Genomic DNA, 27,934 nt, shown 5'->3' on the forward strand with positions numbered 1-27,934 from the left:
TAGCTGAATATTCTGGGAACTTCCATCATAATAGGAAATGGCATTAACTAGTTACCTTCTTAACCTTTCCCTAGAAATGACTATTTTGACTAAAATCTTGTAGGGCGATATCCACCATTATAAAATGGTGTTTAGAAGGCTGAAAAACTTGGAAGAACAGGTGTATGGAAGCTCCTTATTAATTTCTGCCTATACAGCACCACAGATGGAGGCAGGATTCTCTAGTGGGACTGAGATCCCCAAGAACTGATTTATAGCACTGGCTCCCTTTTACCTCTCACCTCCCCTTCCATATCAACCAAGTTCTATTCTAACAGTGATATTGATAAAAAGTGGAAAAAATTTTTTTCTTTTAATGTTTATTTTTGAGAGAGACCGAATGTGAGCAGGGGAGGGACAGAGAGAGGGAGACACAGAATGTGAAGCAGGCTCCAGGCTCCAAGCTGTCAGCACAGAGCCTGATGCGGGGCTTGAACCCACGAACCATGTATCATGACCTGAAGTCGGATGCTTAACCAAGTGAGCCACCCAGGCGCCCTGAAATGTTCTTTCTTAGATATTAAATTCTCTTAGAGAATGTCTCCTTCCCTGCACTTTTGGTAGTTAAATTTTTCTTCGTTAATTTTCTTAGAATATGTTAACTTGATTGTGAATCACACCAAGAAAATTTTTTTTAGCTAAGACTTCTTTCTGTTACTGAGATGACTTATTGTTTTACTATTTTGTGACAAATTTCCTATAAATGAGGTCAATGAGCACCTTTTCTATAAAACAATCTACTTCCATTTTTCATATATTTGTTGAGCCAGGTCAATTTTTGTTAATCTGTCTACTATTTGCTGGAGAGACAGCATTCATTAGTCTCAAGAGGAAAATATTTCCAGTGACAAATGTGTTTTTAAAAAGAGGTATTTTTCAAATGAATAGTTTGACATAAAAAATAGAAAAGAATAACTTTATTAAACATACAAATTCAAGAACATTCAAGTTTTTTTTTTTTTTAAAGATTATAGTATGAGAAGATCGAGTACATCAGTGGTAATGGCTAAACATATGCCATACTTACCAGAGTAGGTAGACACACTGACTTGAATGTACAAAATAACAAAATGTTCTGTATCCATAAGCTGTTTCTATATTCTATCCTTACTGAATGGGAAACTTCTCCGTGGATCCACACACCCAAACTTATTTCCCACAAAGAGTTTGATATGCTGTCACTGATATATATCATTTTGGAATGTAGTAATTCATAAGTCTACCTCTGGTCCTCTTCTACTCTGCCCACTTCATTATCTCTCTTCCCAATCAGCCCAAGACTGTAGTAATCAATCTTCTTTGAGCAGGAGCAACTTATTTATAATAGGATATAGAGATCCTGATGGCTCCACGCAGAGGAGAGACTCTCCAATAATATTCTCAAAGCTGTATTCACTATTCCTTTTAGCAGCTACCTAATTACACCTAGGATGGTGAGAAAAATAAAAGCATTTTGGACTATCAGTCTTCACCTTGGCCCTGCAGCTTTCCTTTAATCAATCCGTGTATGCATGAAGTACCCAACTGTAAACACGTGCAATATTTAACAAAGCACACAGAAACTTTGTGGAAAGCACCATGTTATTTTCAGGGAGAATTTAGGTGCGGGTAGAGAAGGCAAGAAAATCAAGAGAGAAACCATTAATGTGGCAATTCACACAAAAAATACTTTAACAAAATACATTAAAAAATGGATAAATTCAATTTTAAGTGGTATTACCGCCAACATTTTCTCATTAGTTATTTTAGTGTTCATAAAAGGTGTAATATATGCCTCTAGAAGAGGAAATGATTGCCTTTACCTATAGAATGGTTAGAGCACCAACACCAGGTTGAGTTTTCTAAAAGTACGCATAGCTCATTGCTTAAAGAAACCAATAAAGTAAGTCTTTTGACTCATTTAGTCCCCATTACATCCATTAATTTTAAGATCACATCCATTAATTTTAAGATTTGTACCTCAAACCTCTATGTACTAAGGCTAAAATAGCTTCTTTCTCTGCATAGGGCAGTGACAAGTAATTAAGGAAGCTGAAGATCTAGTTCTACTTGGGTAGATCTAACTCAAAGATCATGTAGTTAGCCCTAAGAACTATCCTAGGCATCTTTGATCTTAGTCCGTATTTCAGCATTTGACAGACAGCAAATACTAAAATTTTAAAATAAATTATTCATCCTGCCCTGGTCTCTAATCAAGAACTTATGGCTATTACAAAAAACTCTTTTTCACCCCATCTCATAATACACAAATAGCAAACATTATAAATAAGGAACGATAATCACAAGCTCATATCTTTAAAAAAAGGGTGCAACAATGCCTCTTCAGCTGTTATTCTTGAAGCTGGATTTAGATCTAGAAGTTTATCAAGCAGGTCATAAGCTTCATCAGGTACCTCATTCCAGCCTGCTAAATTGGTAGTATCTGTATCCAAACCACCCCCACAGCCATTACTGTCTCCTTTATACAATGAATTTCCTGAATGCTGTGCTTCAGGTGTTTGTATAAGGTGAGAAACTTTATGGTCAGTCTTCTCTGAAAATGTTGGGTCACGAGAAGCAGGCCCTTGTACATCGCTTGTTAATTTCAGAGTGTTAGAATCTATACCTCTGAGCTTCTCACAAAGTTTTCTCAAGTCTTGTGCTGGGACTTCTTTGCTACACAATATCGACTTGCCTAAAAAAGAATAAATACATATACATTATTTGAGTATACCAGAAGCCTCTCTAATGGGAAACATCCATGCCCAATTGTGTGCTTTGGGGATATATTTGCCCTGTGTAAGAGCTAGAGTACCACATGCTAATATTTGTGTCTTGTACTACATAGTTGAAGGTCAAATCATAAAGTGGGCGGTGGTAAGTAGAAAGCAGTGACTTACTAAGCTATGTAAGGGACTCACTTGACTGTCAACTCCTTCAGCTTCACCATATCCTTCTGTAATCTTCCCTCAGCTGCAGCTCCTGTTCCCTCTCCCCCTTCCTAGCTTTTACATTCCTCTGGCTATATGGTTCCTGTCTTTGCCTAGGATCCCCTGTGCTCCCCCATGTGCTCGGGATACTCCAATTTATATCCTCACTCAGCTTCAGGCCTCTGTGAGGCCTGACACTCTGACAGAATTGAACATTCTAAACTTGTGTCGCAAACTGTGAAAATTTCTATTACTTTTGTTAGCCTGTATTGTAACTGTAGAGCTCTCTCCCCTACTAGACTCTGAGCTCTTTGAAGACAGGGTCTATTTTATTTACTTTTGAATCCTCAAAGCCTAGACAATGTCTAGTACATACTAGGTCCTCAATTAATGGTGGCTGGACTGGATAAAAAAGCTTTATTCAGTCTCTCAGGTCATTGTTCAAATATCACATCCTGACAGATACTTGGGTCCTTGACAGACCCATCTGAAACAGCTGAGCCCTCTTCTCTCCCTTTCTCCTATTTTATCTTTCTCAATACTACTCATTTGTCTGACAGATTTGTCTCCCCGGTTAGAATTTAAGTTCTGTAAGAACAGATTCAACAATACTACCTGGGCCACATAAAGTCCCAATAAATGTTTCTGAATGAGTTAATAAGCCAGATCTTAGTTTTTAAAAATATAAATGTCTCTGAAACAATTTCCTGACAGAATTATTCACATATGGGCAAACATAAGCTAAGCACACAAACAGGCAAAAGTGTATTGTATTTGCCTTATAGATTTCCTTATTAAACAGAAATGTGGCTCTAAACAATGGAGTAGCACAGCATACAGATTTCTGGGGTACATGGGTTGTTAAAAAAACAATCTATCTCTGGATGCTATAAAGTTACTTTTACATGTCCTGATCTAACTACTGGATTGGGTGTTCTAAGGCAGGGAAAGAAGGGAGGAGGAGGTGGCAGGCAGGGAAGAGACCAAGGAAAACAAATGACCAAAAACTAAGTCTGCTCAGGATACAACATGGCAATCCTTTTTTACTCTAAATCTATTTTATCATTCTTATTCTCTCTAGAAAATTATAGGCAGAGGAGAATAGTCATATAGTTTTACTCATTAATATATAGGCTATGCTGAAGTTATGAAATAATTAACAGTATGTATTACAATATCTCCCTAAGTTATACAACATGCTTAAATTTTTTCACATGATCAAAGGAAGGCTCATTCAGGGAAAATAATACATTCAATCAAAAATATTTTGTTACAGACCAAGTGTCAGGCATTTGTTTTAGCTCAAGAGACACAGAAGAGACAGAGAATGAGCAGGGGAGGAACAGAGAGAGAGGGAGACACAGAATCTGAAGCAGGTTCCAGGCTCTGAGCTGTCAGCACAGAGCCCAGTGCGGGGCTCAAGCCCAATGCGGGGCTCAAACCCACGAACTGCGAGATCGTGACCTGAACCAAAGTCAGTTGCTTAACTGACTGAGCCACCCAGGCGCCCTTCTTTTGAATTTATTTGATATAACGAGTCCTTGATGACAATCCACAGTGGGGCCAGGTCTAGGTGTTGAGGACAGTGAGGCACGTTATACACAAGAGAAGTACAAGTACTCTCACTGCTAATCCCAAGCAAGTCATTTCTTTGGGTCATAAAGGAGAACACAAAGGTGACTACTGAAGTTTTGAGTCCTTCTGTATTCAGCCCAAAGTTATAGTAAGATTTGACTGAAACAGCTGCAGAAGTCATACTAATAAACCGAGACAAAAACTACGTGGCATTATTAGTTTCTAATATGAGAACAAACATTATGATGATAAATCTTTAAAAGCCTAGGCCTGCTATCATGACACTTGCCCTTAAATGCTTTTGCATCACTTGTTGTGCTTCCATTGTTGGTCCTCATTATAACTTTGACTACAGATAAGGGAGAGTTAAGCTCTTCAACAAAATGTTTTGATGTCCATTCTCTGATAAACTTCATAAACTTCTCATGAAGTTTTTCAACACTAGACGAAAAGTTTTCTCAATCAGTTGAGAGTAAACATACTCACGTAAGAATACAATTTCCAAGGTATCAATCCATCTTGCTTTCCATTTATGGTCATTTTCCCTTTGTGTATGTGTATTATTTCAACCTATTATCCTTTGATAAAATTTTCTTATACTAGGTGCAAGAAAGTGAGAAGTTGTGGATTGACTTTGCTGAAGAAACACTTTTTGGTAAGCCTCCATCACGGAGCTTTCTTCATAACCACCACCAAGCTTTTCTGATGGATTAGACCATAGCAATGGTGTCTAAGTAAGGGGCAATCATTTTTGCAGTGGTTCTTAGAAGTAGTTCTTGGTTAAAATCACTTGTTTTTCCAAACTAACAAGCCTAGGCCCTTCCTATGTATCATATTTTCCTGAATCTTATTTTCTAGGAAGGAGTAGAGTGAGATAGGCATATGTATTTAAGTTCTTTAGATAATTCTGATATGGACCCGATTACTACTGATCCTGGAGCTGGGCACAAGGCAACCCAGCTACTTATGAAGTGGGTTGTTTGAAATTTTGTCCCACAGGGGTATTCTATATTGTGTGGTACAATCACAGCCACCCACTTTGGAAAATATTAACTATAACTGTGCATGGAGAATAAACACAAGGTGAACATGTGAGTTAAAGTCATTGGCCAGAACAATGTTGAGAGAATTCACAGGTGCCCCATGAAGTCTTAGAAGTATAAGAACTTGTGTAACTAAGGAGATGACTTCCCACAACATATTATTTATATGCTTAAAATAATACTCCATCAGCAAAGGTGTTCTGCACATTTCTCTTCCTTGCTCCCCTAACCCTAAGGAACCTAACAACCCACATTTTATTATCTTCCCTACTGAGTCCTTATTATTCTGTCTCATAATTAACTGTTTACTTCTTAGTATAAACTAAGATCAATTAAGGCAAGCCCAAGAACACCTGATGCTTAACAAACATATAATAAACTGGGGCGCCTGGGTGGCACAGGCGGTTAAGCGTCCGACTTCAGCCAGGTCACGATCTCGCGGTCCGTGAGTTCGAGCCCCGCGTCAGGCTCTGGGCTGATGGCTCGGAGCCTGGAGCCTGTTTCTGATTCTGTGTCTCCCTCTCTCTCTGCCCCTCCCCCGTTCATGCTCTGTCTCTCTCTGTCCCAAAAATAAATAAAAAACGTTGAAAAAAAAAATTAAAAAATAAACATATAATAAACTAAAACATATACTATTAGAAATATTTATGTAATAAAGTCAAATCATAACTACAGGGAGTTAAGATTTTATTCCTTATCCTTTTAAGATTATAAAGTTGAACTTTAAAATATTTAAATAGCACTTTGTGCTTGCTGAGATTAAATGATTATATAGAAGAAAAATGGATAAATTATTTTCTTACACAATGCTATTAGTTTTCAAGCAACAGAGAAATTTTCTACATAACATCAGAGAATTTCTTAATAATTTGATTTATAGGAAATTAAAAAAGGCATTTCTTTTGTTCTATAATATAAAACTGCTTACCAAAAGTTTTAGCTGCTTGGATAGTTTCCCTGGATCCACGAATTGTCATAATTTGAGCCAAAGCAGTTAAATCATCACTTGCTTTATAAAATGGATACCGCCCACTAAGCAAAGAAAGGAATATGACACCTGCAGACCACATGTCAATTGCTGTAACAGAAAACAAACTTTAAAAAAAATTCCATATCTATAATTTTATCATCAGTAGTCAACTTACATCATTGTTACATCTATAGTTCTCAACCTTTGCTATGCAAATCTTGAGCCTTAAAAAACATTCTGATGTCCAGGCCCAATCCCTCAGAGATTCTGACTTAATTATGGAGTAGGGCTCAGGCATCAGAATTTTTTAAGTTCTTCAGATGCTTAGAGTGTAATACCATGATTGAGAAACCCTAGTCTAACATCCTTAATACAAAATACAATATTTTCTTTCTTGAGCAACATGTTGGTAAGTTTAAAAGGACATTTCATCATTATAAAACACTAAGTAGATATGTACTTTGTAAGATCAAAAGAAATCCAAAAATAGCTATGTGGAAAAATCTGGATGTTCCTCAAGAATTATGTACCATAGTGAAAGTGGCTTATTTTAGTGAAAAGTATTGAATATTAGAAGCTTTTCTTCAGCCAGGTGCTTACCCTAACTTCTGCTATACAATCTTTAATCTCTAGGATTCTGACATTAACATTAAGTTAATGTTCATGTTAACTAAGTTAAGTTCATGTTAAACTAATTTTTTCTTTTAGGGACATCTCTCCTAACTGCTGACCTCCCAGTATCACCAAGTTATTTGCTCTCCATTACCTTGGCCATTGTATCACCTGCCTTTCTTTGTTCCCTCTGTAGCTCTGCCTGCTCCTTCAACATTTTCCCCACCCCTTAAGGCTGAGGTTCCCCACAGTTCCAACCTCTTCCCTGGACTGACCCCATCTACTTCACAGCTTCAACCATCTTTTATATACTGATGACATTTAACTGTATTTCCAGCCTAGACTTCCCTAAGTTTGACTTTTACTCTGTTGGACATCTCTATCTTGGTGTCCCCACCAATATCTCAAGCCAATTCACCTTATCTTTCCCTGTAAACCAGTTACTTCTTTATTCTCCCCCTTGGCTACTGATACCCATTCAAGTCCCCCAAGCTAGAAATCTGATAAACATCCTGGGTGCCTTTTCCTTCACCACCCCACACCCAAATCTCACATCCAGTTATCCAATAAGTTCTGCCTTTCCTTTACCTTTCTTTTCTTTCCTATTACTAGTGCCCTCATTCAGGCTTTCATCATCTCTCACCTGGACCACAGCAGGCCCCAACTCTCCAAAACCTATGCTGTCCGCACACCTGCCAGAATAATGCAGTTAAAACATAATTATCAGGGCATCGGGGTGGCTCAGCTGGTTAAGCATCTGACTCTTGATATCGGCTCAGGTCATGATCTTGCAGTTTGTGGGATCAAGCCCTGTGTCAGGCTCTGAGCTGACAGCATGGAGCCTGCTTGGGATTCCTTCTCCCCCTCTATGCCCCTCCCTTGTTCTTGTGCACGTGTGCTCTCTCTCTCAAAAATAAGTAAATAAGGGACACCTGGGTGGCTGACACCAGCTCAAGTCATGATCTCACAGTTGGTGGGTTCAAGCCCAACAATGGGCTCTGTGCTGACAGCTCAGAGTCTAGAGCCTGCTTCCGATTCTGTGTCTCCCTCTCTCTATGCCCATCCTCCCACTCACGCTCTCTCTCTCTCTCTCTCAAAAATAAATAAACATTAAAAAATAAATAAACTTAAAAAACATAATTATTACCATCTCTTTCCCTTGAATAACTTCCCAACACCTATAGGATATAGTCCAAGCTGTTTAACATGTGTGATCTGACTTGCCTACCTATTATCAGGTTTATTTCTCACCATTCCTTCACTTCCATCTTACATTCTAGCAACACTAAACTTGTTTCCTATTGACTAGACTAGACCATGCTGTTTCTTCAGATTCTCTGCTCATGCATCAATGCCAACCATCTACTCCAATTTAAGTTCTCTTCTCAGTGGTTTTCTCTTCAATGAACTTCCTTCCATATTCCCTTCAAAAAGGAATAAATATCCCTAAAATACCTCATATGAAGATTTACAATCATGCTCAACAGGTTACAATTATTTGAGAGTATAAGCAGATAATTTTTTTTTTTTTTTTTTTGGTATCATTAGCAAGTACAGAATACACACAATGGACGAATGCATTTCTTTCAAGTCCATTATCTAGGGGAATGGCAGGATTCATTTACTCAATGAGATTTTTTCCTGGGTTCTGGCTTCATGACAACTTTGGTAGATTCTAGATTTTTTTCCTTTTTCAAAACTCTTTAATTCTACTGTATTATTTTCACAATAACAAAAAATAATTTTAATCAAATACACAATCTTATGTGCAGTGCAGCACAGAAGACTTTTGGGGGGTACTGGGCAAACAGATAAAATGCTGCAAGTCTTAAGTTAGCAAAGACTACTAAACACAATTTTTCCTCTACAAATATGACATTAACAAAATTCATAGCAAAATCATCTTGTAAATAGATAAGCAAGATGCATTGTACAGGAAAAAGTCTGTTACAAGAAAAAAACAAAAAAAAGCAAAAACAAACCCAACACTAGGAGTAGAAATTTTCAATAGCATTATCTCAAAAACGGGACTGCCACACTGCTAGAACTACTTACATAACTTATTAAAAGCAGAAAAACTTAATATTAGTAAAACATAAAGGTCATAAAATAAAATATACCTGGGATAACCAATTCTAATTGGGTTCTGTATTTCTAGTGCAACATACCTGTGGTTTGATTGGGGCACTTTGTCAAAACCTCTGGTGCTCTGAATCCTGGTGTACCTGCCCTAGGGGCAACCTGTTGTCGCCTTATGATGACGAAATAAGAGTTTTCTAGTTATGTTAAAGTTTAATTATTTAAGACCAAAAAGTAACATTTATCTATTTATTTTACAATAAGTTCTGCCTTGATATCTATATAAATAAAAGTTATTTATAAAGCAAATCATAATCTAGTGTGATGAAAATCCTAGATTCTGCTTCCTACTGGTCCCTCCCCCACTCCCCACCCCTCAAGTTACCAGGCCTTATTCCAGAAAAATTTTAAGGTAACTTCCAGGTGTAAAAGGAGGTAGCAGATTATAAGAACCGTAAGAGAAAAATAAAATACACCAGAATTGAATGCAACAGAATTCAGAGGCATAAAAATCACTTCTGTTTGGAGTGATATTAGAAAATTAATTTGACAGGGGCGCCTGGGTGGCGCTGTCGGTTAAGCGTCCGACTTCAGCCAGGTCACGATCTCGCGGTCCGTGACTTCGAGCCCCGCGTCAGGCTCTGGGCTGATGGCTCGGAGCCTGGAGCCTGTTTCCGATTCTGTGTCTCCCTCTCTCTCTGCCCCTCCCCCGTTCATGCTCTGTCTCTCTCTGTCCCAAAAATAAAAAAATAAAAAACGTTTAAAAAAAAAAAAAAAAAAAAGAAAATTAATTTGACATACTTATTGACTTATATACTTAAGTTAATCAGGAAAGGCTCAAGAAAGCTCATGCAAGTTTTGAAAGAAAGGGAGGAATTTATGAGACTAAGAGTAGGAGGTGGGAGTGAGAGAGACACCCTATTATTTGGTTCTGATTATTCTACACAGGCGGGAATAAGGTAACAAAAGATTAAATCAGCAAGTAAAATGTGCAAATCCAAGGTTCCAAAGAAACCATCCCTGCCCCCACCAAAATTACTTGCATACAAGAGCAAATGTGTTTTCCAATGAGCAATTCCTGTCAAATGAACACTAGATGACAATAGTTATCATTTGCTCATCATCATACCTCTCCACATTAGTGTCTGCGTAGTTCACAGAACCGTGTTGTTCTCTTCCTTGCACTAAATCAACTGCCCACCAAATCAATGCAATTTCTAATCATGTCTGGCAGCATGCTGATGATTTTGTAGCAGCATTAAATCACATTACCTTGAAAGGCAAATGCTGCAAACTTTATCTGTTGCATAGCAGTCACAGGTCAGGCTAGCTGGGCAAGAACTGGCAGTTTTCCTCATCACACCACTAGTCATAACTTTTGTAGAAATAGGCTTCTTTTTTGTTGCTAACTTTCTAGATAGTACATCCACAGTCTTTGACTGCTTCATAAGCTGTAAAAGAAAAGTCACATTTCCTATTTCTGTGATATTTAACCTAATGCCTTCAAATGCTAGCATGGCAAAACGTAACAGCAGAAACATAACTTTTAAAACTGCTGAATGTGCTGTTGGATTGTAAGTAAACAGTTGTCTATTAAAGTATTTAAAATCTTTTTAGTTTTCTTCTGTGGAATAAATGTATTAAAATTTACTAATCAGTCCTCAATTGGTAAATATGTGACTTACACTTTATTAGAATTTTTCCTGATAGGTTACACAAGTATAATACAGTTACGTTCTAGTGTCTAACTCCATTTCAGAACTGTAAACTGCACAATTACATTGGCTAAAATCAGTTTTAATTTGTTGCTTATGCTATCTAGCTGTTATAGGATATCATAAGTCAATTTAAAACCGTTTAATATTGATGACAATTTTGTAAACTTTATAAACATCTTTACACCATCAACTGTGTGTCAGAAATGTGTTAGTTATTAGGAGCTCACATCCTAGTAATGAGAGAAAAGGCCTTAATGTTCTAAATGTTCCTTTAGAAAACAGCAACAACAAACAGTCAGCTAACCAAAAATGATGAAAAATTCCACCAGAAAAGTTCAGGAAAAAAACTGGAGAAAATAAAAGTGTTGACAAGATGCTCAAAGCAGTAATACCTTCTGCCACAGCAAAACTCTACTTTTAAAAACGGAGTAATAATAAATGCTAGTCTACCAATCCCTAAATTCTCTTCAGTGTACTGACTGATGATTGCACTATTAAGCTACATTACTTACTTTCACTGCAGGGCTCTCATGTGAAATGGAGCTGTGTATATTGAAATTTCTTTCTCCAAAAACAGAGCGCTGGACAGAAAGGCCTACAGATCCCTCCTACAATACCAACAAAAACAAGGAAAATAAGGATTATATCTGTAACACTTTCTGCCAGCTGTACTCTGCCAGTTTTGAAAGAGTTAAGTGACATGAAACAAAAACAGCTGCATCCAAGTCATTCTCAGGCACCAAAACACTTCTGTGAAAGGAGAAAATAGTCTAGACAGAACTCTTAACACCCATATAACTGTTACCATAATCCACAAATATATATAACTAAAAAATTTAAAAACCACCTGCATGGATGTTACATTTTGCTGTGCAGCTAAAATGGAGATAGACACTTCAGAATTTTTCCCCTATAACTAATGTTTTCTTTAAAAAAGGATAATTAATCTGAACTTTATAACATGCAGGGAAAAATTATTTTCCATTTTTGTTACATAATGTAACATAGAGACATTATAAATCTACCAAGTAATTTGTTTTGAAACGATCTATTATAAATCTTAGTGGAATCTAATCAATTGAATATGTAACAAATGTAAAAACAAATTTTTTAATTGCAAGTATTATCCTGGTATTATATCTCCCTCTGTTGGATAAAGAAGTACATTTCTAAAACCGTATTAATACTTAAATAAAAGAGGTAGAACCTTTCCATCTTTTCCTTGTTTAATCTGACTTTGTGCATTTGTATAGGGCCTTTTCACGGTCTTCATGGTAGGCTGCTGATCGAGCTCCTTAGTTGCTGCTGGGCCACTCAAGGAAATCTTGTTTCCTGTGATTATATGGGATTTATTTTGTGAACAACTCTCCTGTTGAGCTTCAGAATGGACAAGTTTGAGAAGCTCTATTTTGGTATCATGGGTTCCTTGGGCCAAACCAAAGTCTACCAATGCATACCTAAGAAACAAAAGCAAGCATTTTTACTTCTTTGTAACAACTAAAGCATAGTAACATCATAATATGCTCTAATCATATCTACACAAAAAGTATAATTCTTTAGGGGATTAAGAATTTATAGCATTCTTGGGGCACCTGCTCAGTCGATTGAGTGTCCAACTCTTGATTTCAGCTCAGGTCATGATCTCCCCGTTCATGAGTTTAAGCCCTGCATCAGGCTCAGTGCTGCCCGCAGGGAGCCTGCTTGGGATTCTCTTTCCCCGCTCTCTCTCTGCCCCTCCCCCCGACTCTCTCTCTCTCCATAAATAAACGTTTAAAAAAAAACCAAACAATTTATAACATTCTTGAAAAAAGACAAGAAAAATGAGTTTATAGCCAAGGTAATGATTTAAAAGCTAACTAGGCTTGAAAATTAAGGAATGATACATCCCATACACACACAAAAATCTTTCTCCCTTTTCTCCAATGGCCTGTGCTGACAAGACAGACAAGGACTGCAGGATATAAGCCCAATTCTTTGTTCTCTTATGATGGTTAAGATGGCATCACAGTAGATACTTTTTAATTAACAAGTTTAAAAGAAAAATTAATTAAAATCATGGGTTTAGGGGCACCTGGGTGGCTCAGGTTGGTTAAGCGCCTGCCTCTTGATTTTGCCTCAGGTCATAATCTCATGATCTGTGGGTTTGAGCTGCACATCGGGCTCCCTGCTGCTTGGGATTCTCTCTCTCCCTCTCCTCTCTGCCCCTCCACCATTCTTGCTCTCTCTCTCAAAAAATAAACTTAAGAGAAAAAAATAAAATAAAACCATAGGCTTAAAACTTGATTCAATTAAAGAAAATTAAAGAGAAAAGTCAAAAGTGTAAAATCCAAGAAGTTATAGTTCTATACCTCCTACCACTCTCAGTAGGATCCATCATATAATAAACAGTATTTAAGCCAGGTTTTCATCTTTACAACACCTCTATCAGTATAAAAAACATATATGTATATAAACATATACAATACAAACTTACATAATAACAGAACTTCAGTGTTGAGACAGGAAATTGGCTATCATGTGCTCTAATTCCCTCATGAAGCCCAGAGATAAGAGAAATGTGAAAGTTAAAAAGGCCTATACCGTTTTTAAGTTTATTTTAGCTAAGTGCTATTTCCACTGAACCATGGTGTATCTAATAATGGACACTGCTTTACTAATATAATTTTATCTTTTGTTTCACTGTATTTCCATTCCCCAACCACAATGAAAATTTAAAACAAAAAAATCTGTGCATGGCTGTCATAGTATGTTCTCTATCTCCCAGGTGAACCCCATAGCACAAATTCATTCAAGTGTAAATATCTTCTAGTAACTTTTCATACTTACTTTTTTAGGCGCCTATTATATAAAAAATTGCTGGGTTTAACATCACGGTGAACAATACCAAACTGATGAATGCGTTTCAAAGCTCTGAACAGATTAAACATATATTCCCGTACTTCTTGAAAAGAAAGAGAATTCAAAATGTCCTAAAATAAAGTTATGAATAAGATCATAAAATTGCTTTCAATTAAATATTTAGCCAATAAAAAGTCAGTAAGTATTAAAACCTACCAAAAAGGACTCATGCTCCAGATACGGCATAGCAATAACCACATGATCATTTTTCCTAAAGCAGTATTTAACTCCCATGACATTGTCTTGCCCCCTAGTGGAAAAATGCATAATGAACTTTAAAGGAAAGGTCAAATGAAATAAAACCTTATGCTAAGTTTCTTTAAAAATGCAACTTTAGCTATGCATAAAATGCTGGAAAACTACTTAAAACTACTCTCTTGTATGACAGTATACATGTTTAACTGACTTGTACAAAAATAGCACCATTTATGAGGTTAGTATAATAATTCAAACATGAGATCATTAGTTTTAATTGGGGAAGTAACAGAATGAGAAGGACAAGATGAAAAACAATAATGAATTAATAAGCCTTTGTAGCAGATAAAATGGCAATAGTAATGAATAAGTTAATTAAAAAATAATAGCTAACATTTATTAAACATTCACTATATTTGCCAAGCTTTGATCTAAGTAAGCAGTTTACATCTATTAACTAATTCACTTAATCCTCACAACAGCCCTATGAGGAAAGTGCTATTATTTCCTCCCCCCTTTTTTTACAATTAAGGAAATTAAGGCACAGAGAGGTTAAGGAACTTCCCCCCAAGTTAAGTTAAGGAACTTAACTAAACTAGTAAGTCATGGAGCCAGGATCTGAATCCAGACAGCTTGCTCTAGGTCTTATGCTCTTAACTACTATGCTATATTGCATCATAAAAGATGAGGAAATTAACTTTACATGGTTTTGAGTCAGTAGAACAACATGGATACCACCTAAAAATGTAGAGAGATCAGGAAAAGAAGCATCAAAAACGAAGACCTCCCTCTCTTTGATAAGAAGTTCTAGATACAGAACTAAATCTTATGTGAGAAGTGAGAGGTCAGTGACAGTGCTTGTGGAGAAGTGATACCTAAAGCTGTGAAAATGATTAGAGAGAAGAGCAAATGAGCCTTGGAAAATTGCCAAGTTGGAGGGCAAAATAAGGAAAAAGGGGCAGAGAGCCCAGAAAGGGATGTCACCCAGATGAGGAATTTTAAAAGAAGTAGTCATCAGTATGAAGGTCATAGAGAATAAGGACTGAGGGAAGGCTTTTAGTTTGGCAAAGAGGAATTAACTGGTAATTTTTCTGAGAATAATTTAAGTGGAAAGGAAGAGGCCAAACAGGACTTAAGAAGGGAAAATAAGATACACTGGAAGTAGAACATACAATTTGCCTAAAATATCTGGCAAAAAAAAGAAGAAAAACCAGTGTGGGAGCTAGAAAGGAAGCAAGATCAGATAAAGACTTTTTTTTAGCATGAACTTTTTTTGAAGTACATGGAATAGAAAAGTGGTAGAGAAAAATATTTAAAACAGGGAAAAAGGAACAATTTTATTCAAGGGAGTAGAATGTATGTAATTATGCCTTACAGAGGCCATCTCATTCTTTTGTCTTCTCTAATAAACATAGGGGCAAAACAAAGAAATAGGATTGTCCATTCACGCAATAAATATTTACTGGGCATGGTTATTTGGCAGACAGTATGTTAGATATTGGGGATGGGAAGGTGAATTAAACTTAACATGATTTCTGCCCTCATGGAGTTTACTATCTAATGAACAGTAACAGATAATAAACAAGACAACAAAGGACAGATTATGAGGGTTTTGAAAGAGATCAAAAGGTGCTGTGACAATAACAAACAGGTGAATCTAATTTAATTCAGATGACATCTTTGAAGCTTGCTCAGATCAGAAAGATCAGCCCGCAAAAACTGGGAGAGGACTTAGTGACCAGGGAACAGTAATGGGTAGTGACCCTGAGATGAGAAAGCTCGAGACAAATCTGAGGGAACTAAAGTGACTGGAGCACAGAGAGGGAGGTGGGAAGAGTGCATGATATAAGGTTGGATTTTTTTTTTTTTTTCAAAGAATACTGGGAAACCACTGAAGGATTTTAAGAGGGGGAAATAACAGTATACAATTTATATTACATACATACAAATTTTTATATTTCAAAGATTACTCTAGCTGTTCTGTGACCATGGGATTCAGGGGGAAAGAGAAGAAGCAGGCTATTGTAGTAATCTAGGTTTGGTCTGAGGTAGCGGTTGAGAAAATAGACATGAATGGGTTTTTAGATATATTTTGGAGGCAAAAATAGCCAGGACTTGATGATGGAGGCTGAGATGAGCAGATGAAAACAGGCTGTTGTAGTAGGCGTTTTTGTGGGGGTTTTGGCAGGCAAAGGAGTATTAAAATTTAATTTTCAGCACATTAGGTTTGAGATAATTATTAGGTACTCAAGTAGAAATGTCAAATCAGTAGGTGGGTATATACAAATCTGCAGATAAGAGGTCTGAGGCAAGATATACACTTATGGGAATCACTATCATACACTTAAAGCCACATGGAAATACATGATACTACCCAGGGAAGAGTACAGAGCAAGAAAGCCTAGGATAAGGCACCAAGAAACTCCAACATTTAGATGTCACGTAGAAGAGGAAGAACTGGCAAAAGATATTGACAATGAAAGGCCAAATAAAGCAGGAAAAAAACAAGAAGTATGTGACAGTATAGAAGTAAAAAGACATTGGTTCAAATCAATTATGTTAAACTCTGCCTAGGGTTCATGTGAACAGAAAAAGAAACTGGCAAGATGGAAGTCACAGTGGACTCTTATCTAAAGTAGTTTCAGTTTAGTATAGAGAAAAGTAGACACATGGTGAGAGTAGTGAAGGTAGGGTATGGAAGTGAAAATAGTATGTATAGATCATTTTTGAGAGGTCTGGCTGGGAAAAGCAGCAAAGAAATGATGAAACAGATGGAAGAGGGATGGCAGTACAGGGGGATAAGAAATACTAGATCATGTATGTTTGTTGATAGGAATGACCTAGAAGAGAAAGACCAATGGGAAAGACATGCCAGATGATTCTGCTGTTCAAAATAAAATATGAGATGGGGCTGTCAATAGCTGGGGAGATGTGAAATAGGAGTTCCCTACATTTTAAAAAATATCTAGACCACGGTTTGATTTGGCAGGAAGATTAGAAAAAGAAGTGGTCAGAGAACAGGAAGTCAAGCTGAGCCTCAAGGATAATCCATTCTAAAAATATAAATTTAATTAACCATCCGAACATTAGAGGGGAAAAGTGCTACCAAACTGCAGACTCCTGACTGAAAAATATATTGAATTCATGGACAATCTAACCACCTCTGTTAGATATCCCCTTAAAAATCTTAAATATACAGGCAGTTCAGTTAAAGATAATGCATACCCAGCCACTGTTAGGCACTGAAGTTCAGCTGCAATTCTTATAGGATGACTTGTTGGAATTAAATGTTTCAGAGCTATTTTCTCTTCAGGTCCTACTTGTAACTGTGCTGTGGCCAAATAAACAGAGCTAAAAGTGCCTGTAAAACAATGTATTCAATTTTTCAATATTTGGTTTTTAAAAATGTTAATGAAACAATGCTAAAATAGATCCCAAAACTGAGCCCATGAAATTATCCTAATCTATCATTAATATATTTAAATATATTATACATGAAGAGCAAAAACACCTAAAAATAGGACTTTCAATTTGTAATAAATTCTTAACTGTCTTCAATTCTTTAGGGGATATATTAATTTACCAAAGCTCTACAGTAAATCTGCCTGGGTTAGCATAAAATATTTCCATGGTCATGATCCATTCTAGCAAGTATTTTTCTATAGTACTGTCATTTGAAATTACTTCCTTTAGAGTTGGATACAGGTCTGTTAGAAGTAGACTTGTTAACAGTCTTGGGGGGAAAAAACTACAAAACCACCTGGGCTTTTAAATTTAGCATTAAACTAAATAGAAAAAATAAAAGAGCTGGTGGTCAGTTAAATTTGAGAAAACTGAGTTAAAACAAATTGATAAATTTCTTTACTACAAAAATTTCCAAAGCTAGAGCTTTGTGTGCTTTGTGTGTTTAAGTACATCACAAATAACCAAAAGGGAGCCATACATACTACATTTTCCAAGCTTATTTAGCCTTAGAACACCCTTCTCCCCTCCCCCTCTCCAGGAATAGCTATTAATGTTAGGAGGACAGCAGTGTTTTCCAGAACAAAATTTTTGAACACTAAGTCAGTGTTCAAAAAAGGTAAAGATGTAAAGATCTGCTTCTTACATCCCAAAACATCTCACCTTCTAATTTTTTTGCCCAATGACCTAGGCTTCTTTGTGTTTGACACTTTTCATTGTGAAAAGCAAACAATGAAGTAAATGGAAGCTTTTTTGTTTTTAACTATTTAGGCATTTCCTAACATAGCCACCAAAACCTTTTATTATCTTTTACCTTCTCATTCACTTCACATCTGATAAATTCACCCTTCATTTAATCAACAAGACTGCCAGTCCCTCAATGACATTTATGTCGATACTGACCATCTTATAAATATTGTTACCACTTGATTTCCATCATTTTGTCACCTTAGATTTCTCTGTTTCAACATACAGTTCTACCTAACTACAACAGAGAAAGAAAAAGGACTTTCCTTGATCAAATTCCCCCACATGAATCTTAAATTTTTCATTTTCAATAATTATCCTTAACAATACATTAGTATATCAACACTTTTAACGGTATAACAGCATAAAGATTAAAATAGGACTATTCATTTTACTGTAAATATTTATTCTTTCGTTCTTTCCAGGGGAAAAAGAAAACCTGATGTCATAATTAGTAATATGACCATGATCTCATTATTTTAAAAAGTATATACTTTTCAAAAGGAAATAGTAATGAAAATCAAGATTATACAAAGCAAAACATAAGGGAAAAAAACTTTTAAATAAAGTAGATCTCTAAGTTACCTTCTCCAATTTTGTCCTTAATCTTAAACAGATTACCAAGCTGTGGTACAGCTTCATAAAGCTTCTCAATATCTTTTTTAACACCTATCAAGGAAAAAGAATTTATAGTTATAATTAATGAAAGTATATTTTATACTTTAAGTTAAAAAACCTCAATGAAATAAATTCTAGAACATAATTAAAAAGTTAAAAAGTAGCTATAATAAACCTTAAAATCATGACAAAAATATTTAAAACCCTGTTAAGTTGCTGTAACACACTTCTTGAAAAAAACATAAAACTGTTAAGTCCCAGAATCACACACATCAAATTTCTATTACTCAGAATTATATTAACAGATACACTGTCACTCCATAGAGTACAACACAATAAAGAAGCTTAATTTAAAAAATAACTAAACAATTTGTGCTGTGATCACTAGATGGCATGACAAGGACACAATGTAATCTTGAAAACTATTTCTCTTCCCCAAAGATACAAAATCTTACAAGCTTGGGAAAGTTTTATATATTGAGTATTCACAGTGTACCCTCAGAGAGAAATTCTACCAAAGCTCTCAGGAATGTTAAAAATATTTTTTAAAAAACAACTATCCCAATTATCAATAGTATCCTTTATCTTTGAGACCAGATAAGATAAACTGCTACTTTTAAATACATATAAACTCTTTACAAAAATATACATGGTTAAAATAAGAAAGGCAGTAATACCAAATGTGATAAACTACTGGATATAAAAGAAAACTACATACTTAAGAGTTATCGGATTTTATTACAGTATCTAAGACAAACATCAGCTACTTTTTAAGTTATAATAGTAATAATGTAAATAATGTATATAATGGTTTAAGACATTTTCAAACCACTTTCACATGTATTCTTCTCAGATCTTCACAACAGCACTGGGATACTGGCAAAACAGGAATTATCCTGATTTTCAGATAAGAAAACCCTATTTAGGAAAGTGAAATTATGTGTCCTTTTAACACTGTGTTTTAAAAAGTGCTCAGGGTCCTCTGGGTGGTCCAGTTGGTAGGGTGTCTGACTCTCAATTTCGGCTCAGGTCATGGTCTTGCAGTTCATGGGATTGAGCCCCGAATTGGGCTCCATGCTGACACTGTGGAGCCTGCTTGGGACTCTCTGTCTCCCTCTCTTTCTGCCCCTCCCTCACTCTTTCTCTCAAAATAAATAAATTTTTTAAAAATGCTCAGCGATGGGAATGTTAAAAAAAAAAAATTAACAAATTTGGTGCAAGTCCTGTTCTCTAAGAGCTTAGTCTAGTGGAAAAGTCAGGTGTTAAAAGCTCTGAATACAAGACAGTAACTATAATAATACAAGAATGCATATGTTACTAGATATAAGGAAGGGGAGGGGAATGAACACAGCAAGCTCCAGGTGACAATTAAGCTGTGTTTTGAAGCACTCACCAAGTAGAAAAAGTGGATGAAGGCATTTTACGAAGAAGGAACTATGTACACAAAGGCATGGAAAAGGAAAAAGGCATGGATTACTTTATCCAAGGGGAGAGGTCGGTGAGGGAGGCAATGAAATTCAATGTGGCTGAAGAAGGGAGAGGGAAAGAATGCAATTGAAAGCCATGGAAAACTTTTAAGCAGGAAGATGACAAGTAGAGGATGAATTTGAGGGGGAAGAAGAACATTAAGAGCTGGAAACTAAATAACAAGCCAAGATCTAGTCCAAGAAGATCTAGTATTCTTTCCATTGTATCAATCCATCTAAGGAAATGGGAAGAACCTACTTTCCCATCTACTTCATGGGTAACTGGAGAAGCTTCATGGGTTTCAATACACGAGGCAATACTAGAACAGTAATTATGAGTACCAGTTTTGGAGATGAGAGGACTAAATTAAAATCCTGGCTCCATTATTTACCAGACTAGGTACGACTTTCCTTGAGCACACAGCTTATTACATTGAGCCTTAGTCTCCCCATCCACAGAAAACGGGTAATAACTGTACCCATGCCACTGAGATACTGTGAGGATTAAATGAAATAATATACATAAGAAGTTTTTAACACAATGCCTGACACATAGCAAATATTAAATAAAAGTGGTAATTCTGTTGTAGTTATTAACATTATTTCTTTAGCACTTTTGCTTTACCCTTTACTTGAAATCTTTTTCCCTTATTATTTCATGTGGCTGGCTCAAAGGTCAGTTCTTCTCTGATATCCTATTTAAAACAGCATTCCTCTCATTACCCTGTTTATTGTCTTTGGAGTGCTTGTCCACTATAAAATTATCCTGTTTATTTGTTTGCTCTCTGCCTCTTCCCACTAGAACATAAGCTCCACCAGTACTGTTCCCTGTGTGCCTAATTCACCACAGTACACTCAGCTCCTAGTTAGAACAGTGCCTGGTATGCTTGTTCAGTGAATGAATTATTACTATCATTATGGACATTCAGAGATAGCTGAAGGGAAAAAAAGCAAAAGTTTAGACGTTACAAAAAGAGTGAAGAAGTCAAGACAGTAGCAGCTACCTCACTATACGCTACCACACTACTTCACTCTAGAAACCAAAACCAAAGCCAGGGGGGAAAAGCCAGCCTCTAGCAGTCATTCTTGCCATAGTCAATTATAATCTTTCTTAATGGGTGTCAATTCCAACCAGCTTCAAATTCCAGTGTCACAGGAAAGGCACCATGAAAGGGTAATAAAAATGATATATTCAATTTTATATTACATGTCCTTGATTCTGAAACACAATTTTAAAAACTCTGAAATTGGGATGCAACTTACAATTATTGTCAGCCAGTATCAATACTTACAGAACAGGTATCAGTGACTTGACGAAAATCTAAGAAATCATAAAAGAGCATTCACATTTAACCCGTTAAGAGCAAACAGTTGTAGGGAAAAGTGGTAAAGGTGATGAAGCAGAATCAAACGTAGGTCAGCTCCACATAATTGGGCTCTTATGAGTGCATTAACAAATGGTAATTAAAAAATGAACTCTTCAAAGAAATTCTGCATCATTAACGTATAGAGAACATTATGAGGGGGAAAATGGGGTGTCAATGAGTGTGACTATACTCAAAGTGACTCAGAAAAGAAAGATGTTAAATATTTAATTTCCTTTTTAATTATGTACCTGAGATATACATTTGTCTAATTACATCCAAAAGAACTCTTTCAAAAAGTATAAGATAAAAAATTCTAGGTGATAAGAAAGCACTGTGTCATAGTATAACTGGCAGCATTTCTGAGCAGCAGATAAAATGGGGTTATCTAACAATCAATGGTATTTAGGGGCACCTGGGTGGCTCAGTCAGTTAAGCATCTGACTCTTGATTTCAGTTCAGGTCATGATCTCACGATTCATGAGTTCAAGCCCTGCATCAGGCTCTGCACTGACAGTGCACAGCCTGCTTGGGATTCTCTCCCTCCCTCTGTTTCTCCCCTATTTGTGCCCTCTCTCTCTCAAAATAAATAAACTTAAAATTTTTTTTTAAATCAATGGTATTTAAATACAATGAAATGTTAAGAACCCTATTTGTAGTCTCTTTACTACAAAATATATTGAAGTGTTTGTGTGGATGTTTTGTTGTGTGTGTGTATATATGAGAATACTAAAAGCTCTGTAGTCATATGATACAGAGTTGTGCTGTCTTCTGGTTTCATGTAACTAAATTTATTTTTTAAAGATTTTATTATTATTATTATAGTAAATGTTTATTTTTGAGAGAGACAGTGCACATGCGCAAGCAGGGAGGGACAGAAAGAGAGGGAGGAAGGATCTGAAGCAGGCTCTGCACTGAGAATGGAGAGTCCAATGCAGGGCTCAAACTCAGGAACTGTAAGATCATGACCTGAGCAGAAGCTGGACGCTTATCCGACTGAGCCACCCAGGTGCCCCTTAAATTTAAATTAAAATTTAAAAAAATTAAAAATTTCCTGTCGTATTAGCTATAGGTGACAACATAGAAACATTTCCATTATTACAGAAGGTACTATTGGGTGCTGAAATAGAAGAAAACCCAGATTCAACTCCTATCATTAAACCACATTAATACTCATTTTCTTAACCTGAAAATCAAAGGGGTTAGATTAGATGAATTTTCCTTTGAGTTCTATGTTTTGGAACTTCCCGTTGTATTAGCATGAGCTGGCAGTCAGTAATAGAAACACTGGTTAACTATTAGAAATCACCAGAGAGGATAAGGAACTACTGTAATACACAAGCCACGTGAAGCACTATGTAAGCTCAAGGTGTTTTCATGCCACTACTAACTTGCTAGGCACTTACGTATCTTTACAAAACTCAAAATATGTTTATATTAGTTTCCTGTCACTACAGAACAACTCTGACATTTTCAAACAACAGTAAAACTTTCTGACAACCAAACTGAATGCAAAATCCTCATTTCTGAAGGAGATGAGAGTAAATAGCAAAAGAGAACATTAATGTTAAATGACAGAAAACACTACTAAAGGCAGAGACGAGAATGGATATATACTTTGAGCATCAGGGGGAAGATCCTGAAAAGTCTACAAGCCAAAAACATTTACATGCCTATACTTTATTTCTTCTTTAAAGTTTATTTATTTTGAGAGAGTATGTGCCAACGGGAGAGGGGCAGAGAGGGAGTGAGAGAGAATCCCAAGCAGGTCTCTGTGCTGTCAGAGCCAAAACGGAGTCAGATGCTTAACCAGCTGAACCACCCAGGCACCCCTAAATGCCTATACTTTAAACATGAAGGTCTAGGCTTCCATTTTGAAATTTTAAGGAAAAATATTTTTCCTGCTACATAATATATCCAAGTGGCTTTAATACTATACTCTCAACTTCCATCATTGCTGGCCTGTACCATCTATTCGTAACATAGTACCCAGAGTGATCCTGAGAAAGCTAAGTCACCATGTCACTATTTTGCTCAAACCTAGTAAGAGTTTCACAGCTTGCTTCATATAAAGGTGAAGGAACTACCTCCTCTCCTCATACCTCTCTTTGCCATCACTCCCATCACCCTCCAGCCTCCAGTGACAAGGACCTGGACAAGGCCTTGCTATTCCTAAATGCTAGGCACACTCCCATCTCAGGGCCTTCTCCCTTGCTGTTTCCTCTGCCTGGCATGCTCTCCCTCATATATCTATGTAGCTCATCACTTTACCACCTTCAAGTCTTAGTTCAAATGTTACCACGCTGAAGTCTTCTCTGACCAATTACACTTCTTAAAAATCACAATCTCCTACTCCAACACTTCCTATCTCCACTTCCCTTCTATATTTTCTTCACAATACTAACCACCCTTGAACATATTATTTCTTTTATCATCTATCTTTCCAGTAGATTGAGGGCATTGATTTTTGTCTGTTTTATGCACTGATTTATTCCAGCACCTAGAAAAGTAATTGCACATAATATTTAATATTCATCATATAAACAAAATGTTTTCAATTACTTACAATGGAGTAAAACTGCCACTCTAGGAATATATGTGATGCTTATTCTGAAGCTTCGTGTACTGTCTGACTTACATCTCTTAAGCTAGGAAGATCATATAATTTAGCCCAAACTTAGGCACTCTTGAGAGTGAAAGGGGACACTAATAACAATTACAGTGTGACAACAGGCATAAACTGGATCTGTCCCACACAAATGATACTATAACCCATTTTAGTAGCAAGAGCTAAGAGCATCCATATAACACATCACAAGCGCAACTTATAGTATAGTTCAACAATACAGAGGAAAGTAAACATTAGTTACAATATTATGCCCAGTATTTTGTTCACTGTGGCATTTTTCTTAATAGGAAAAAATGGAAAACAATCTAAAGGTTTACTAAAAAGGGTAATTAAATAAATTGTAGCATACTATGCAATGAAACATTAGCCAGTCAACTTAAACCAAGCTGTAGATAATTTACATAAGAAATGTTCAAGTTACATATTGCTAAGTAAAAAATAAAGACTAGAAATAAGTTGGTTACGATCCTAATTTAGTTTTGTTTGAAATGTATCTTGTCACGCACAGGATGACTAAAGGACTGTAACAAAAGGTCAACGGGGCAATATTTGTATAATAATGTATAAAATTTGGACGTTATTTCCTTATTTGAGTTTTCTACACTTTTTAAATTTTCATCAATAATCACATACACTTTTTATCAAAAAAAAAGAGCTACAAAAGCTGACATATCCTAAAACAAAGGGCCATGTTATTCGTCCATTACACTAAGTTTTTACTTTATATCCTTGCCTTAAACCATTCATTCATGTATTTTTAAGCACCTACTCTGTGCTGGATACTATTAGGTTCTGGGAATACAAAGATATACAAAAAGGTCCTACCATTCAAAAGTTATTCCATCAAGAGAAAGTGAATCATATTAGCTCATGAGACAGTTATGGGCCTGGATATCATTAGCTTTACTCCTTACTGAAGTTATTTTTTATATAACCTTAGCTTTTACTAAGCATCATATTAAAAATAAGTATGAATAAAATTTCAGCATGTTTTATGAGTTATTAAAGGTACTGCTTATAAGGTTCAATGTTCTGTTACATAAAAGTCACAAAACTTTAGAAATTTAGACTACAATTCACTTTACTCTTTATTTCCCAGATTTTCAGAATATTAGAATAGTAGCTTTCACCTGAACATAATGCTAAAGCCATGTCGGATTCATCTGTTCATACACTCTGCCTAAAGCACAAGATACACCAGGAGCTATATGAGATACTGCCTTCAAGGAGCTTACAGTAGAAATGAAAAGACAAAATACACAGAATGCTAAAAGATACAAGAAGGATAACACAATGACTGTTGTTATTGTATTATGGGTCCAATGACACAGGAGAAAGCTGAATTGTGAAGAACAGGACAAATGGAAGAGGGACAGCAACCATGAAACTGGATGAAGTGGCATTTTAAGATTATTCTAGTAGCAGTGTACCAAATGAACTGGAGGATGGAAAAGAAGTGAAAGCAGGCAGTTTAGGTAAGAAACTTCATTGTAATCAGGAGCATGGTATAAGAGAACAGATTACTGTGGTGGAAGTAGGAATAAGAAGCAATGCCATACATATTAAAAAAGAAGTAAGATAAAGTTGGATAATTTCTTATGAGAAGCAAATATAAATCATTAAGTCGAAGACAACTCTAGAGTTTTTAAGCACAGGCAACGGGAACAACTGGGACATTAGAAAGGGTACTCATTTTGACACCAAAGAAGAGTTTAAGTTTTAGTCAGAAAGCAAAAGCATGTGATAATCATTTTTCTAGAGTGTTGTTAAAGTCTGTTTTGTAGTGGATAAATAGATCTCATGGATAAAAGGTCAAAATTAGTATCTTCTGGACAACCAAAACATGCTTAAAACAAAGATGGAAAAGAAGATTTAGCTATTTTTTAGGAAAAAGGAAATGGTCACCTGGAACTCCTCTATTTAACAAATATTTATTAAATGCCTATTATGTCCCAGGCACTGCTAGAGCAGGAATGAAGGTGCACACATTTTAGTGTATAAGATCAGGTATTGTTTGACCCTCTCCTCACTTCAGGGTCTGGGTTAAGGTCAACACTGAGATGTACACTGAGATACAGTGCTTTTGTACTGCTACATATATTTCATTATTTATTTGTCAGTGAATTCTGCTTTTCAATACTTGCAGTGAAAATTCCTCCATCGTCGACTTGTAAATCCAAGTTTAATGCAATATGAAGACAGATAAGAACATAGATCTGGGAGAAGAAATTCTAGTTTGGGTATCAACAAACTGTTCTTGGATAACCACCAATGTTTAGACTCTAGCAACTTCTGTAAAATGACATGGATGGATTACAATCCTTCTAAAATGCAATCCAATCCTAAATCTAGACCTCAGGAAGCTTTACTGATATGTAAAACACTCCCATGTAAACATACAACTCACTTTACATTCGGGAAGTTCCTTTTAAAAAAAATAACCGAAATCACAGAATTGTTGCCTGCACATCCTTGGAATTAAACACATACCTGGTAGTTTAAAATTCTGCTCATGTTTTTTTAAGGAGCCATCCGCCTGAACCTGGTCACGCTGGGGAGAAAAAGCCATTGGTTCATCCATCTGAATCCCCAAAGATGCCTCCATCACAAAACAACTGGGATGCAAAATGCCAGCTAAGGGGTCATGTCCACCGGGGGAGCAAAGCAGCTGTGAAAATTAGAATACTGGAGAAGATGAGAAGTTTAAATCACTCACTGAACCAAGCAGTAAAAAAACGCCAGTCCCCACAGGGGCAGATATTTAAAAGCGCACCGTATGTCTAAATCCCCAAAGGGGGTAAAACTGTGGGCCATTTCTAAGGATTACATTTACTTCCCTTTTACCTTACAGCAACACAGGGCAAGGGGGGCGAGGGGAAAATGTTCTAGTCAGGGGAGCCGCCTCGGCGGCCGGCGGCGGAGCGAAGGGTGGTGGCGGTAACTGGGGCGGCAGCGCGACGGGACACAAGCCAGATGGAGAATAGGGGAGCAGGGGCGGGTACGGTAGGCCTTATGGGGAGAGCGGTTTGACCTGAGAGAAATTAAGGAGGAATGAGTACTGAAAAGGAGCGACAGGAGGTTCGCTCAAGGCCCCATGCAAGTTGATGGAGAACTGATCCGATACTGGCCACCAGGGGAGGGGAGAGAAAGAGGGAATGAATGGGATCCTTCTGGGAGCACCGGCCGCGAGCTCAGCGGGGAAGGACCTTCCTCCTTCAGACCCGAGACCCAACGGGATGCTGAGTGCGCAGGCGCATGACTTTCCCGCCGTGGGTCAGCGGGATCCGAACAGGGGTGGGAGGATGGGTTACTGCGCTGCGACAAGACCGAAGTCACGATCCAGAATTCGTTTCTAATCCCTCAGAATCCCGCGCCATGGAACAAACCGTCGGAAACTCACAGTTTAAGGGAATACGACTTCTGTGGCTCCCCAGCTGCCTGGGTCGCCGCTGCCAAGAGATCCCCACCTAGCGACTCTGCCAAAAGCGCCTGCGCAACACTTCCCGCCTAGCTGCTTCTAGTTGCTCATGCGCACTGTAAAGGCCTCGGTGCCGCGGCATCAGCCATTGAGCGCTTGCGCGATAGGGTTGGGTTTTCTGCCCTAGGCGGT

General features: G+C 36.9%; 1 protein-coding gene across 3 annotated transcripts; it reads right to left on the reverse strand.

Annotated features, from left to right (window-relative positions):
• Positions 1-941: 941 nt before the first annotated feature.
• Positions 942-27,853, reverse strand: CDC7 (cell division cycle 7). 3 transcript variants are annotated; one of them, XM_058716603.1, is made up of 12 exons: positions 27,725-27,853; positions 26,815-27,009; positions 18,833-18,916; positions 17,264-17,399; positions 14,000-14,093; positions 13,772-13,914; positions 12,153-12,402; positions 11,458-11,553; positions 10,500-10,678; positions 9,317-9,399; positions 6,495-6,644; positions 942-2,713 (listed from the first exon to the last, which is right to left on the reverse strand). In XM_058716603.1, exons 2-12 carry the CDS (start codon positions 26,927-26,929, stop codon positions 2,319-2,321), a joined length of 1,725 nt encoding a protein of 574 aa, XP_058572586.1. In that variant the 5' UTR covers positions 26,930-27,009; positions 27,725-27,853; the 3' UTR covers positions 942-2,318. The 3 variants fall into 3 exon arrangements, with proteins under 3 accessions (XP_058572586.1, XP_058572587.1, XP_058572588.1); XM_058716604.1 differs by having other exon boundaries at positions 26,815-26,992; positions 27,725-27,832; XM_058716605.1 differs by lacking the exon at positions 11,458-11,553.
• Positions 27,854-27,934: the final 81 nt, after the last annotated feature.

Source organism: Neofelis nebulosa, chromosome 2 (assembly GCF_028018385.1).
Source record: "Neofelis nebulosa isolate mNeoNeb1 chromosome 2, mNeoNeb1.pri, whole genome shotgun sequence".
Lineage (NCBI taxonomy): Eukaryota > Metazoa > Chordata > Mammalia > Carnivora > Felidae > Neofelis > Neofelis nebulosa.